At 40.8% G+C, this 15235-nt stretch overlaps 1 protein-coding gene across 2 annotated transcripts in view; it reads right to left on the reverse strand.

The window, feature by feature from the left end:
• Positions 1 to 15235, reverse strand: part of fbxl4 (F-box and leucine-rich repeat protein 4) — an 89333-nt gene that overhangs the window by 21536 nt on the left and 52562 nt on the right. For both annotated transcript variants that reach the window (XM_078399692.1, XM_078399694.1), the window contains exons 4-5: positions 13231 to 13475; positions 6540 to 6753 (exon numbers count right to left, since the gene is read on the reverse strand). In XM_078399692.1, coding sequence (XP_078255818.1) covers positions 6540 to 6753; positions 13231 to 13475 — 459 coding nt within the window. The remainder of the gene's footprint in view (positions 1 to 6539; positions 6754 to 13230; positions 13476 to 15235) is intronic.

Here is a 15235-nt window from a genome sequence, read left to right on the forward strand (position 1 = left end):
TTCTGATATATACATCATCTTATTCTTTCAATTGGGCAAGGCCTGAAATCTACTTAAATGGAACATAAAAGTTCTCAAACAGCCTCTACCCAACACAGAACATCTCATATTTAGAATTTAGTTAAAAAGGTTAGCACGCAACAAAAGCTTTTCACTGTACCTTGGCACACATGCCAATAAACTAAATTCAACTTAACTCAAAGCCTCTCAGTATTCATCTTGCAGATCAATTAAAATGCTTTCAAGCTTTTGTTAATTCTGTTAAAATCACAGGTCTTCTTTGTGTCCCTTTTCTACTCTTGCATCCTTCTCATTCTTTCTTTTCCATGGGCTTGCTACTTTCTATCTTTGCAATTTTCTCCAGTCCTTCCATCTTCAACTTCTCTATTTTTCTCTAATTCTGTATTCCTAATATGTTTGTAACACAATAGACAATAGACAATAGACAATAGGTGCAGGAGTAGGCCATTCAGCCCTTCGAGCCAGCACCGCCATTCAATGCGACCATGGCTGATCACTCTCAATCAGTACCCCGTTCCTGCCTTCTCCTCATACCCCCTCACTCCGCTATCCTTAAGAGCTCTATCCAGCTCTCTCTTGAAAGCATCCAACGAACTGGCCTCCACTGCCTTCTGAGGCAGAGAATTCCACACCTTCACCACTCTCTGACTGAAAAAGTTCTTCCTCATCTCCGTTCTAAATGGTCTACCCCTTATTCTTAAACTGTGGCCCCTTGTTCTGGCAGTCATAACCTCAAATGGTAAAGTCAGGAAGTTCAGAGCTTCTTCCCTGTATCTTCTCTGCTCCTGAAGAAGGGTCTCGACCCAAAACATCACAAATTCCTTTTCTCCAGAGATGCTGTCTGACTCGCTGAGTTACTCCGGCTTTTTGTGTCTATCTTCACTACCATATAACCTACATATTTGGTCAACTGACCTAATATTGCTCGTGAGTATCAAAATGGTAATGCACAAAATGATAGTTACTAAATAAATGCGAGCTGTTAGCCGCTCTTCAAAATCAAATCAGTGTTTCATGAATGACGCGTGCAATCCTTCAATTGCTAATTTTTCATGACTGTGGGCCCGTCAAAGCTGAGCATTCGCTCCCCAAATCCAATGAAGAGGATTATTAGATAGCAATCGCCAGTATATGCCCTGGCTTTCTTTGCTTCCTAACCTGGTGACAAAATCCACTGTAGCTTCATATGAGAATGGCAAATGTTACAAGAAATCAAACTTAGAACCATCCTTGTTTGTATGGCACAACACCATATTCAATATAAAATGTATCATAAGCCAGACAGAAAATATTGCCATTTACTTTGAGATTTTTTATTGGCTTCACATTCATAGATCACTGAACATTGCTTGCGGGTGTAGCAAGCAACGATAAAAGTAAATGGTATGTTGGACTTTATTGCAAGAGGATTTAAGTAGAAAAGTAATCATGTCTTTCCTCAATTATACAGAGAACTTATTCCCTCCTATAAGCCGATCAAAATCATCTTTGATTCTTTTTCCACTAAGAATTATTTTTTTTAGCAATAGTTTTCAAGTATGAAGCTACCACAGTTGTGGGCCGGATATCAAATAATGATGTCACGGAGTATGGGAAAGAGATTGAGAACTTCATAACCCGGCGTCAAGCCAACAACCTTTCCCTCAATGTCAGCAAGACAATGGAAATTGTGATTGACTTCAGGAAGCATACATTGAAAGCACCGAAGTAGTGATAGTTGAAAGCTTCATGTTCCGAGGAGTAGGCAATACTCCTACTTTCCAGTAAATATCACCAGTAACTTGGCCTGGACCACCCATATTGAAGCAGTGACCAAGAAAGCACACCAACACCTCTTTTTCCTTAGAAGGCTTAGGAAGTTCCATATGTCCCCAACAACAATCACCAACTTCCACAAATGCGCTGCAGAAAGCATTTTATCGGAATGCATCACAGCTTGGTTTGGGAACAGCTCCATCCAAGACCGCGAGAAATTGCAGAGAATTGTGGACGCAGCCCAGACCATCGTACCAACCAACCTCCCTTCTATTGACTCCATCTACACTTCACACTGCCTCGGCAAAGCCACCAGCATAATCAAGGACAAGTCTCACCCCGGACACTCCCTCTTCTCTCCTCTCCCATCAGGCAAGAGGTACGGAAATGTGAAAATGCAACCTCCAGGTTCAGGGACAGTTTCTTCCCAGATGTTATCAGGCAACTGAACCATCCTATCCTCAACTAGAGAGCTGACCTAACTTAACATCCACCTCATTGGAGACCCTCAGACTATCTTGAATCGGACTTTACTAGATCGTATACTAAACATTATTCCCTTTATCCTGCAAAGGTACACTGTGGACGGATTGATTGTAATGATGTGTAGTCTTTCCACTGACTGAATAGCACCTAACAAAATAGCTTTTCACTGTACCTCGATACACATGACAATAAACTAAACTAAACCCAGCAGTCAATTTATATATGACAAATTCCCACAAATATCAAGACATAGACGGCTATTTTAAGTTATGGATGATTGGAGATCATGTTTCAGCAAGAAGCTATCAGTGTCTGTTCTTCTTCAAATGTGTGCCATGGGACTATTTAATGGTTGTGGTGAAGCTATGGAATTAATTGCCACAGATGGCTGTGGAGGCCAAGTCATTGGGTACATTTAGAGTGGAGATTGATAGTCCTTGATAAGTAAGGGTGTCAAAGGTTATGGGGAGAAGGCATGAGAATGGGGTTGAGAGGGAAAAATAGATCAGCCATGAACGAATGGCGGAGCAGACTCAATGGATCAAATGGCCTTATTCTGCCTCTGTCTTATGATCTATGATCTTATTTGCACCAGAAAAAAAGCTTCATTTGCTTTCTCTTCCAAACAATGGTAGTTCTAGAAATGTAGCACTCACTCTGGACTTTATAGGAATGTCAGCCTAGATCAAGACTCTGGAATGGAAGCCACAAGTGTAGGTTTGGAAACAAGAGTGCTGGCCACTGAGTCACAGCTCTAATAGCACTCACAGCTTTAATAATGTGCCTCAATAGAAGTTGTTGTAATTTAAGTAGGGCAGTGACAAGGTTTGATACTTATAATGATGTTCTGAGTACAGTTTTCTCCCACTCATTGTTTGCTTTGTGCCAAAAAAAATCTACGAGATTAAAGATAGTACGAGATTAAAGCACAGCAAAGTAGGATTTTAAATCAAAATATGTTATATATATTAATTATATATTAGATCACTAAAATTAAGTAGACCAACTGTAAAATGTGCTGAATTTATTTAGTACTGAGTTAAGTAAAATAAATTGCACAGGTTTACTATTTCACTACTTTTATGATTAACTGCCCAAACATGCCCACGTGTGAATAACTGCCATGCAGTGCACACTATGAGAAGCACTTCTGGTAATTAATTATAGGCTATTTCTTAAAGAAATAGAATTATACATTTGAGATTACTTGGGGAGACACAACCGTGCATGCTGATAATTGCTGTTCAAAATAATATTCATAAAAAGCCCTTAAAACATATGTTTGAGGGAAAAATAAACAAAAAGTTCACTTTTAATAAAAATCCAATTGCCGAAAAGTCACTAGTAGTCTTTAAAACCGTCTTAGTTTCATATGTTTAAATTCTATTAGTCCTTCTCTACCTTGTAATGACTCCCAGATAGCCATTAATTTCTTTATAATAAGCACTGAATGCCAATTTCTCAGTAAGCTATTGTAGTACACCATGTAATCAGTTCTCTCTGGCAATCTCGCAATTGTCATAATACATTTGAACTCCTATTTGATGCCACATTGCTTCACCGTCACAAACAAAATTAATACAATGTGAATTGCTGATGAACAATGAAGATGTCAAAACAAAATTACTCACTTCACATTCACTCATGCAATAATAAAGCATAGCATATTTAATTTGTTTGGAGTACATAAAATTTAAAAAATGTCGTGGTTGAATTTAAAACTGATAGTATTCATCTGGACTCACAAAACATAACCTTTGCTCTTGTTGTTTCACATGTCACTGAAAAATCCCAGCTGAATTTATTTATTTATTTATCTATTCACTTATCTATTTATTTGTTTGTCTGTCTGTTTATTTATTTATTTATTTATTTCCAAGTCAACACAACACAACAGATTGACCATACAGTTGTGACAGTTAAATAGTACGAAATCATTGTATAAAAAATAAAACAATATAATCACACATGATATTTTCTGACCGAACAAAAAAGGCGTAGACAATAGACAATAGACAATAGACAATAGGTGCAGGAGTAGGCCATTCAGCCCTTCGAGCCAGCACCGCCATTCAATGCGAGAAAAAAAAAACACAACATCATAAGTCAGAAGCAAATAAACAAAACATAGAAAGAAACGCAAATATGGTCAAGAACCATCATTTCTGTCATGTCAGTCATTTCTCAGTGCTGATCACATATTTTGTATCTTTCAAACATAATATTTTCAAACATTTTCTTGAATTTACACATATTACTACACTCTTTTAATTCATTGTTGCAACTATTCCATAAATTGACCCCTTTAACAGTCACACATCTATTTTTCACATTTGTCCTTACCCTCTTTTTTTCAAACATATAATTTCCCCAGAGTGGATACCTGCTCTCCCTCACTGAAAACAAACCTGGACACAGTCAGGAAGTGTTCTTTCTTTTGCTCTAAACATTATTTGTAGAGTATTAAAGTCTACTAGGTCCATAAATTTTAGGGCATATGATTTCATAAATAATGGGTTGGTTGGGTCATTATAACCAGCCTTATTGACAATTCTTATAGCTCTTTTTTGCATTACAAAAATTGAATTATTGCTAGTTTTGTAGGTGTTTCTCCATACTTCCACACAGTATGGAATATATGGAATAATGAGTGAGCAATATAAAGTAAATAGTGAATTTTGATTCATCATTTAACTTCTGGATCTACCACTGTGGGCGGTAGATTACTATATCCAGTACTCAAAGATTGTGAGATAGATGATAGAAAGATGTTATTTCATATGATTGCATCCGTAACTTCTATAAGACAAACAATCTCCATTCTTCTATGTACATTCCACCCTTTGGCTCTGCCCCGGAAAATGCAGGCATGCTTTCAGCCACCCAAACCTAACGCCCTGGTACACACCTCCAAAATCCTTTCCTCGACCCTTTCTTAAATCTTACTTTTTGATCAACTGTTGATCACTCCATTTTTTGTTCTTATTTGGCTACATCTCTATGTTTTTTGTGCCCCTATATTAGGTCTTCACAAATCAAAGACCTACCTAAACTGATGAAACCTATTGTATATTTTATTCTTTAAATAGAGAGATTTTCCATACACCGTGTGATGTTTTCCAATTAGAAAACAAATGTGTGGCACAGAAAAGAAAATGTCATCTGTTACATCAATTGGTCCATATTCCTCATTCCACTAAGAAGTGGAGGATCTACAACATTATACTAATAAGCAACTCCTCGATCCAATGCGAAGTCGGCTAGGACTTCCTGCCCCATAGCCAACACCCTCAGCTTCTACACTCTCGACTCTGTAAGAAGTAATTTAAACCCCTTCAACGAACAAGGATTTTCCTCCTATTGAAAGACACTAAGCATTGTATTCATTTCTACTTGAAAGGCAACTTTTCACTATTTCTCAAATCCAATTTTATTTTTCTATCCCAATGAACAGCAACATAGAGCCCCTTGTCCCCTAATCTCTGAAACAACATTGCCACTGAATCTCCCAAAAGAACCAACTCCAGACTTAACTTCTCCCTATAATCCAAGTTAATACCTCACTTCAGTCACGCCAAACGTGCCATCTCTAATGCCAGTGCTGAGGGGAACTGCTGGAACGTGAATATACTTTACTGACTTTGTTGACTTGTTTTCCTCTAAAATGCTTATATTTTGAACTCCAATGCTTTTCAAGTCTGAAGAAGGGTCTCGACCCGAAACATCACCCATTCCTTCTCTCTAGAGATGCTGCCTGTCCGGCTGAGTTACTCCAGCTTTTTGTGTCCACCCAAGCTTTTATAATCCATTGGTTTCCTCATCTGGCTGAGAATATAGATTCATAGTCACAAGAGCAATGTAAGTTACACACTGAAGGCCACCCATGCAAATCAGACCGATGGCAGACTATGAACACAAGCTCAATCGCTTTTCCTGACTTTACTGATAAAAATAATGCATCTGATAAGTATGCAAAATTATTAATTATACTTGTCCATAATTCATGACACATTCCAATAACTTGGAAAAATTGGCATTATCATATTAGATTCCAGAGAACTTACATCACTCTACAGCACAAAGCATATACGATTACATAGGGCCTTAAATGAAACAGAAAAGGACATTAAAAAAACCCAATAGAACTACTCAAATAAGAAATAGACTGCACTTCATTTGGTGCACATTTCTCAAACACGTCTGTGTTTCATTAAAAAAAATACACAAGTAGCATTAAGCAATTCTCTGTCAGTGCCAATCACCGCAGGAGTTCTTACCTCAATTTTGGTGCGGTAAACGACCAGACGTCGGAGACCTGAGATCTTAGCAATATGGCAGAAAGCCTGAGTGTTTAGTTTATCACAGGATGAAAGGTTCAGCTCTTGGAGGTTTGGGCACATCTGAGCAATAACCTCGAGGCAAGTTTCATTCAGGAAGTGGCAACAGGCCAACTCTAGACGCACCAGCTCAAATCCACACACTTGCATGAATCTGCACAGGAAGCACAGCAATCACAGGGTTAATTCCTGTCAAAATAGTAGGCGTCAAGCTGTGAGCGTATGCACCAGGCATCACATAAAGAGGCAACGTCAGGGCTAAGCTATAGAAAAACAGCAGATGTTACAGTGGAAGTGAAAAGGTGCAAAGCTCTGAATTAATATATGGAACAGATCTGAAAATGGGTCACTGGTGTGGAATTATTCACCCAATAGGTAAACTGGCACCTTACTTAAAGCACTCAAATGATGCTGCTTATCATTTGTAAAAAAAAAATGTCTAAGATGTAAATTAGAAAATTGAACTCATATACGAAATACAGCTCACATGCATAACTGTTGCCGTGATTTGTCAAAAGGTCGTGCAGCAATGTCAACCTATTGTTCAATTTCAGGAAGCAATGGACCCATTGTGGGATTTTTACATTTCCAGCTTTTATTTGAAGATAATATGAAAGTAAGCAGAATGTCACTACTGCACTGTAAATAAAATTAAACGAATGACAATAAAGACAAATTCACTTCATTTTGCCAATACTTAGTTACCACACAGACTGAAATGGTTAAAATTATATGCAGGCTGTGTGGCAAGGTGATAAAATATTATTAAATGAAAAAAGCCTTGCAAAGATGTATTTTACAAGACCAGCACTTAAACACTAGCAAACACTGTGGAAAGACCTTTCATTTCGTCAAATTTTGAAAGATGAGAGAGGGGCTGATTCTCAACAAAAAAAACAATCTATAAAATATCTATAAATTGCTACTGCAAAAAGCCGATATTTCATAAAATGTTTGTTTCGCAAATGTTTGTTTCGCCCCACCAATTTGCCTCAAGTTACATTTATACCAATCTTTGATAGAATCATTTTTGCTTCATCCTTAAGTTGGAGGATTTCCAAACACCTCAGGTATTATTTCCATTCTTCCTAAACACTTTTTTGTGAACTGTTTAAAAGAAAACAATGAAGGGGTGACAATTTGAAAATGATGACAGTTATTTTGATTGGTTCGCCTCATAACAAAGCATCAATCTACACAAGGCACAAAGGAATAGAAACGATAATAATTCTTCTTATGGTTGCAAATTAAAAGTCATACAGATTGCTCATTTTCACTTTCCTAAAAGCCAGGATGACAGTGACATCAGGCCATGTCTCTGGACAGACTTTCCATTTGACCACTTTGTCGAGAAGGAATGCATCTTATTTATAGGACTAGAAGAGAATTTGTGTGCAAAAAGAAAGAATTCAAAAATCATCAAACAAAATATAACTATTTTAAATAAATGTAATTCATAAAGGCTGAACATTCACTCTCTGTTTCAATAAGTAATGCACTGTCAACACTCAATGCACTGCAAGAAAATAGCTACTTCACTGCAAAAGAGTCCCTAAAGCAATAAAGCAATTCAGCCTTAGTAGAAACCATGTTCTGTACAAGGTTGATGACTTCTATGGATTGTCTAAACTCCTAAGGAAAATGAGCTTCCTATTAGAAGGCACAAAAGGCACATGAGGCCTTTTACAAGCTGGAGGACATTCCATGCAGTGCGTTCTTGGTAATACATTGCAAAATGCAATGATAACCAGCTTACAAACTTCAGCAGACTTATTAATTACAATCATAAATACTTCTCACATGAATACTTCTCACAATGCAACTGAACAATGTCCATTTCAAATGTGCTTTAGAGAAGTCAGCTTTGAAAAAAGCACTTTATTTTCATGTGGTGGGTGTGGAGTTTTCTCATCTCAGTAGAGCCACTTTTTAACAAGATGGTGCTCGAGTGAGGTCAGGAAAACTCTTGTATATCCACGACTTGACTGTTAAGAGCTGAAAGCTGCAATCAGAACTGTAGTAGCAGGAAACGGGGTTTTAAGCCATTTAAATGCGTTAGTGATTTTACGATCACCCGAAAGACCCAATGGAATCGGCAGACTCCCGAAACTCAAGCACGGCACGATGAGGCATCACGGAGGCCTCCACTGTGCTAGAAAACATGGTTGATGGGCGGGTCTTCAGATGACTGAGGCTTTGGTGCAAGTGATTCCCCCTAGCATCCTTCTGGCCAATGAACAATTGTTGGAGAACAAGGTAGAAGTCTCAAGAGCAAGACTGCTGTATCAGAGGCATGAGGGACAGCTGTGTATTCAGTTTCACAACGATATGGCTGAGCGGCAACTCTCTGGACACGTCACTACAACTTATGTGGTTTTCCATCCACCACATGAACTGGATGGTGACATCAGGAAAAGAGACAGTGGCGACAGTTTCCTAATAAACTCATCGTGGTGCCCTGACATGGTGGTTTTGTCCTATTCTTGCTCCCCTCCCCCCCACCTGGAATACATGGCGGGTAAACGCTGACTGTTCTACCTACGAAGAGAGTTCTCTGCCTTCATCCTGACTGCTGTCTCTGTGCTACCTCAGGCAGATGCCCAGCTGGCACTTGAGGAAGTGAGCGTCGTGATCAACAAGCAAGAAATGACGTATCCCGACAGTTTTTCTCATCCTTGCCGGGACTTCAACCAGGCTAGCTTGAAGGGTTGTCTGCCCAACGACCATCAACCAGTCACCTTCAACACTAAAGGACACAACACATTCAACCACTGCCGTACCACCATCAGAAATGCCGACAGCTCCGTCCCTCATCTGCACTTCTGTAAATTCGATCATCTGGCCGGAGTATTCTAGGACATTTTCAACCTCTCTCTTCTGTGGTAAGAGGTTTCAAAAGGGCCCGATTATACCGGTTCCCAAAAGGAGCACTGTGACCTGTCTCAATGGCTACCGTCTGGGAGCACTTACATCAATGAAGTGCTACGAGAGGTTGTTTATGGTACAAATCAACTCCTGCCTCGGAAATAAACTGGATCCGCTTCAATTGCCTATCACCACAACATGTGCTGCAACATTACAACAGCAGGTGCTATTTCACTAGTTCTCCACACCGCTCCGGACCAATAGACAATAGACAATAGGTGCAGGAGTAGGCCATTCGGCCCTTCGAGCCAGCACCGCCATTCAATGTGATCATGGCTGATCATTCTCAATCAGTACCCCGTTCCTGCTTTCTCCCCATACCCCCTGACTCCGCTATCCTTAAGAGCTCTATCTAGCTCTCTCTTAAATGTATTCAGAGAATTGGCCTCCACTGCCCTCTGAGGCAGAGAATTCCACAGATTCACAACTCTCTGACTAAAAAAGTTTTTCCTCATCTCTGTTCTAAATGGCCTACCCCTTATTCTTAAACTGTGGCCCCTGGTTCTGGACTCCCCCAACATTGGGAACATGTTTCCTGCCTCTAACATGTCCAACCCCTTAATAATCTTAAACGTTTCGATAAGATCCCCTCTCATCCTTCTAAATTCCAGTGTATACAAACCTAGTCGCTCCAGTCTTTCAACATATGACAGTCCCGCCATTCGGGAATTAACCTAGTAAACCTACGCTGCACGCCCTCAATAGCAAGAATATCCTTCCTCAAATTTGGAGACCAAAACTGCACACAGTACTCCAGGTGCGGTCTCACTAGGGCCCTGTACAACTGCAGAAGGACCTCTTTGCTCCTATACTCAACTCCTCTTGTTATGAATGCCAACATTCCATTGGCTTTCTTCACTGCCTGCTGTACCTGCATGCTTCCTTTCAGTGACTGATGCACTAAGACACCCAGATCACGTTGTACGTCCCCTTTTCCTAACTTGACACCATTCAAATAATAATCTGCCTTCCTATTCTTACCACCAAAGTGGATAACCTCACATTTATCCACATTAAACTGCATCTGCCATGCATCCGCCCACTCACACAACCTGTCCAAGTCACCCTGCAACCTCATAGCATCTTCCTCACAGTTCACACTGCCACCTAGCTTTGTATCATCGGCAAATTTGCTAATGGTACTTTTAATCCCTTCATCCAAGTCATTGATGTATATTGTAAATAGCTGCGGTCCCAACACCGAGCCTTGCGGTACCCCACTAGTCACTGCCTGCCATTCTGAAAGGGACCCATTTATCCCCACTCTTTGCTTTCTGTCTGTCAACCAACTTTCTATCCATGTCAGTACCCTACCTCCAATACCATGTGCTCTAATTTTGCCCACCAATCTCCTATGTGGGACCTTGTCGAAGGCTTTCTGAAAGTCGAGGTACACCACATCCACCGGCTCTCTCCTGTCAATTTTCCTAGTTACATCCTCAAATAATTCCAGTAGATTAGTCAAGCACGATTTCCCCTTCGTAAATCCATGCTGACTCGGAACGATCCTGTTACTGCGATCCAAATGCTCCGCAATTTCGTCTTTTATAATTGACTCCAGCATCTTCCCCACCACTGATGTCAGACTAACTGGTCTATAATTTCCCGTTTTCTCTCTCCCTCCTTTCTTGAAATAACCTGAATAACAGGGGCACATACATTGACTACAGTTTGGCATTCAACACAATCATCTCCTTCAATCTCTTCACCTTTGCATCTTCCTTTGCAACTGGATCCTTGACTTGTTCATTGGTAGACCTCAATTAGTGCAGATTGGTAACTACATCCCCTCCTCACTGACCATCAATATAAGAACACCTCAGGCTACAAGTTTAGCCCCACGCTCCACTCGCTTTAAACCCATGATTGAAACACAACTCCATTGCCATTTACAAATTTTTCCATGGCACCACTGTTGGTCGAATCACTGGTGGTGATGAGTCAGTCCAGGAGAGATTTGGAACGCCCTGAGTGAGTGATGCAGTAACAACAACTTCTCGCTCAGTCTCAACAAAACCAAGGAACTAATCAGAGTCTGAAGAAGGGTCCGGTCCTGAAACGCCATCTATCCATTTCCCTCTGCTGATGCTGCAGGACTCTTTGCTTTCCTTCAGCACTTTGCTTCTTCCTCAAGATTCCATCATCTACAGTCTTCCGTGTGACCAAGGAACTAATTGTTAACTACAGTGAAGAGCAGTCAGGAGACCACATGATAGTTTGCATTGTTTGTTTGATGGTGGAGAGAGTTAGCAGCTTTCAATTCCTAGGTGTAAATATCTCAGGTGACCTGTCCTGGGCCCAGCGCAGAGATTAACTCATGCCCTTACTTACTTTAAATTTCAAGAAAGTAGATAAGTCTAGATAAGTAGATATTCTAACAAACTTCTAAGATGTATTGCAGAAAGTATCCCGACTGGCCTGGTATGGCAATTCCATTGTGCAGGAACGCAAGAGACTGCAGAGAACGGTGGACTCAACCTGGCCCATCAAGGGCACTGCCCTCCCCACCATCAAAAGCATCTCCAAGAGACACAGGCTCCACAAGGCAGCATAGAAACATATAAAATAGGTGCAGGAGTAGGCCATTCGGCCCAGCACCGCCAATCAATATGATCATGGCCGATGTTCGAAAATCAGTACCCCGTTCCTGCTTTCTCCCCATATCCCTTGATTCCGTTAGGCCGAAGAGCTATATCTAACTCTCTGTTGAATACATCTATCATCAAAGACCCTCACCATCCTTTTCTTGCAGCTACCATCTAACAGGAGGTACAGAGGTCTGAAGTCCCACACCACCGGGTTCAGGAACAGCTACTTTCTACAACCATCATGTTCTTGAACCAACCTTTACATCCCTAATCGTACCGCAGGAACAGAACACTATTGGCCATCTCTTGCACCACGGTAATCTATTTTTCTAATTTGGATGTGGAGAGGATGTTTCCACGTGGGAGAGTCCAGGACCAGAGGGCACAGCCTCAGAATAAAAGGACGTGCCTTTAGAAAGGAGATGAGGAGGAATTTCTTTAGTCAGAATCTGAATCTGTGGAATCCATTGCCATTGAAGACTGTGTAGCCAAGGTCAATGGGCATTTTTTTAAGGTGTGGATTGATAGATTCTTGATTAGTATGGGTGTCAGGGGTTACTGGGAGAAGGCAGGAGAATGGGGTTGAGAGGGAATGATAAATCAGTCATGATTGAATGGCAGAATGGACTGGATGGACCGAAAAGTCCAATTCTGCTCCTACAACCTGTGAACTTATAGTTCTGTTAATTGTACCTGTACCTCAGCGTACCTATGTACATGACAATACATACTTGACTCAATTTGATATCTTCTATCTCCAATGGGTCAAGGAGCTTTGTCCCCTCATTTGATTTTCTATTATGGAAGATGCTCCAAAAACAGTCACCTGTCCTTTAAAAGGACAATAAAGGATGGGCAATGAAACACTGGCCCAAATTGTGAAACCCACATTCCTCGTGGTCCTTGCTTGTGACATTAATTGGCACTACAAAAATTGTGAAGGATAAATGTGCTACCTTGCATGACTGGAGGTAGTCAACTCAGTGGCCATTGCTTGCTGCAATCAGGACCATATTATTAATTTAGTGGTGACTGATCACCACTGACATACTGAAATGTTTAACATACTTGGTACCTCCCGTGGGTGGATTTTATGAGAGAATGACAGTAACACTGACCTGCTGAATCCTTGCATGGTGATAGATCCTCTATTCCCTGTCCAGGACAGGTTTAACCACTGCACAAGAGCACAGCGTGCGTGAAGGTGTTCCAGAGAGGCATCATTCAGGCCGGCCCAGTAAGGTTGTAAGCTCAGCTGGACATACTGAAGAGGGTCATAGCAATGCTGGTGTAGCAACTTGCAGGTCTGTGCCAACTGACAAAGGTCTGGTATTGTCAGGTGACTGAGAATCAGCTGGATTAACTGTGAGAGAAACAAACAGCATAAGAAACCCAGGAAGAACATTGCATTCTACTCACAAATGTACCTACACATAAAGAAAAGACACTTTTGACAAATCTATTACATTCCTTCAAAATAAGTGTTAATGTGTGGATTGATAGATTCTTAATACTTATTTTGCTCGACAACTATCCTGATGTGATGCCATTTATTCCTCATTTTGCTTCATTGCAATAATCACCCAATTGACTATTAATATCATGAAACTCCACATGCACATCCAAAATGGCGCCCAGGCCAGGTGACTCTTTGTGTGCTAGTCATAGAAGTGGATCTGCAATCACGCATTATAAATCGCTCCACTCTTTTAAATCTCTACTCCTACACCTGTACACAGTGACTGGCTCGATTGTAATCATGTATTGTCGCTGACTGGTTAGCACGCAACAAAAGCTATTCACTGTACCTCGGTACATGTGACAATAAACTAAACTAAAACATTAGCTAGTGCCCAACGCTCATCATGCTCAAGTCAAATTTTGCCCCCTCTCGCCATCCACACTTTCACATTTCCAGCGGGAATAAACAAAGAGATATAAGGAATACAAAGCTGATTTTTCACTCCTCAATGGATTGAGAGGGAGGATAATTTCATTGCTTTTCCTATCATCTTCCAGGTTGAACTCAATACAGAGCAGGGATAAATGAGATCACTTTCGTCTGTCCAATTTAACTACTCACTGGATAAATGTACTCAATGATCAAGTTAAACGGAGAAATATTGTACGTGCTTTTTTATGGTTGAGGAAACTTTTTGTGCCATTTGCAGAATAAGGCTCCAAGCACACATGCAGGGAAACTGCAGTTGGAACATCCGGATAAAATACAATCAGATAATGTCTTGGATACCTGAACTTTGGTGGGGACTCATTCTACTTTGGAACATTTTGCAATGATAATTTGCACAGTAAATGAAAACCCATTTTGCATGTAAATCTAGTCCCGACAGGAACTAGTCTGACAAGACGATAAGTAGCAAAAAAAAAGTGGAACTTAGTGGGTCAGGCAGCATCTGTAGAGGAAATGGACATATTATATTTTGGGGTTGGGACCCTTCTTCAGACTAATGGAGTAGGGGAGAGTAAGCTGGAAAAGTGAAGTAGTTATGGGCCCAAGTGATCGATGAGGGGAAAGGTGGGGGGGGGGGGGGAATGATTGGCAGATGAGTGGAGTTAGTAATAAAGGTGAAGAGACAAAAGTGTATCAGGTAAGGGATGTGGAGGAGTGAAATGTAAGCTGGAAGGTCATGGATGGAAGGGGACATGGGGAAGGGAAAATAGGGGGTTAAAAGGGAAATGGAGGATGTGAAAATGGGAGGTGTGAGAGTTGAGTGTACAGTGGAGCGGAAAGGAGCAGGTTTGCTGGGGTTGTGAGAGATGGTAAACGTCTGCACACTGGGGGGAGGGGAGGGATAAGAGAGTGGAGGCTAGGAGGGTATTACTGAAAACTGGAGAATTCAATGCTCATATCATTCGGTCCTAGGCCCACCCAAGCCGAAAGTGAGGTGCTCTTCTTCCAGTTTGCTTATGGCCTAACTTTTTAAATGGAGGGGTTCAAAGATAATGGTTTGCAAGTGGGAGTTCCAGTTGGCCTTGGCGAGAAGAGCATTTAGCAAAATGGTCACCTTGTCTCGAGGAGGCTACACCAGCAGCAACAAATGTAATATCCACAGTTGGAAGAGGTGCAAATGAACCCGTATCATCTGGAAGGGCTTAAGGGGA

This window comes from Rhinoraja longicauda, chromosome 5, assembly GCF_053455715.1.
Source record: "Rhinoraja longicauda isolate Sanriku21f chromosome 5, sRhiLon1.1, whole genome shotgun sequence".
Taxonomy (NCBI): Eukaryota; Metazoa; Chordata; class Chondrichthyes; order Rajiformes; family Arhynchobatidae; genus Rhinoraja; species Rhinoraja longicauda.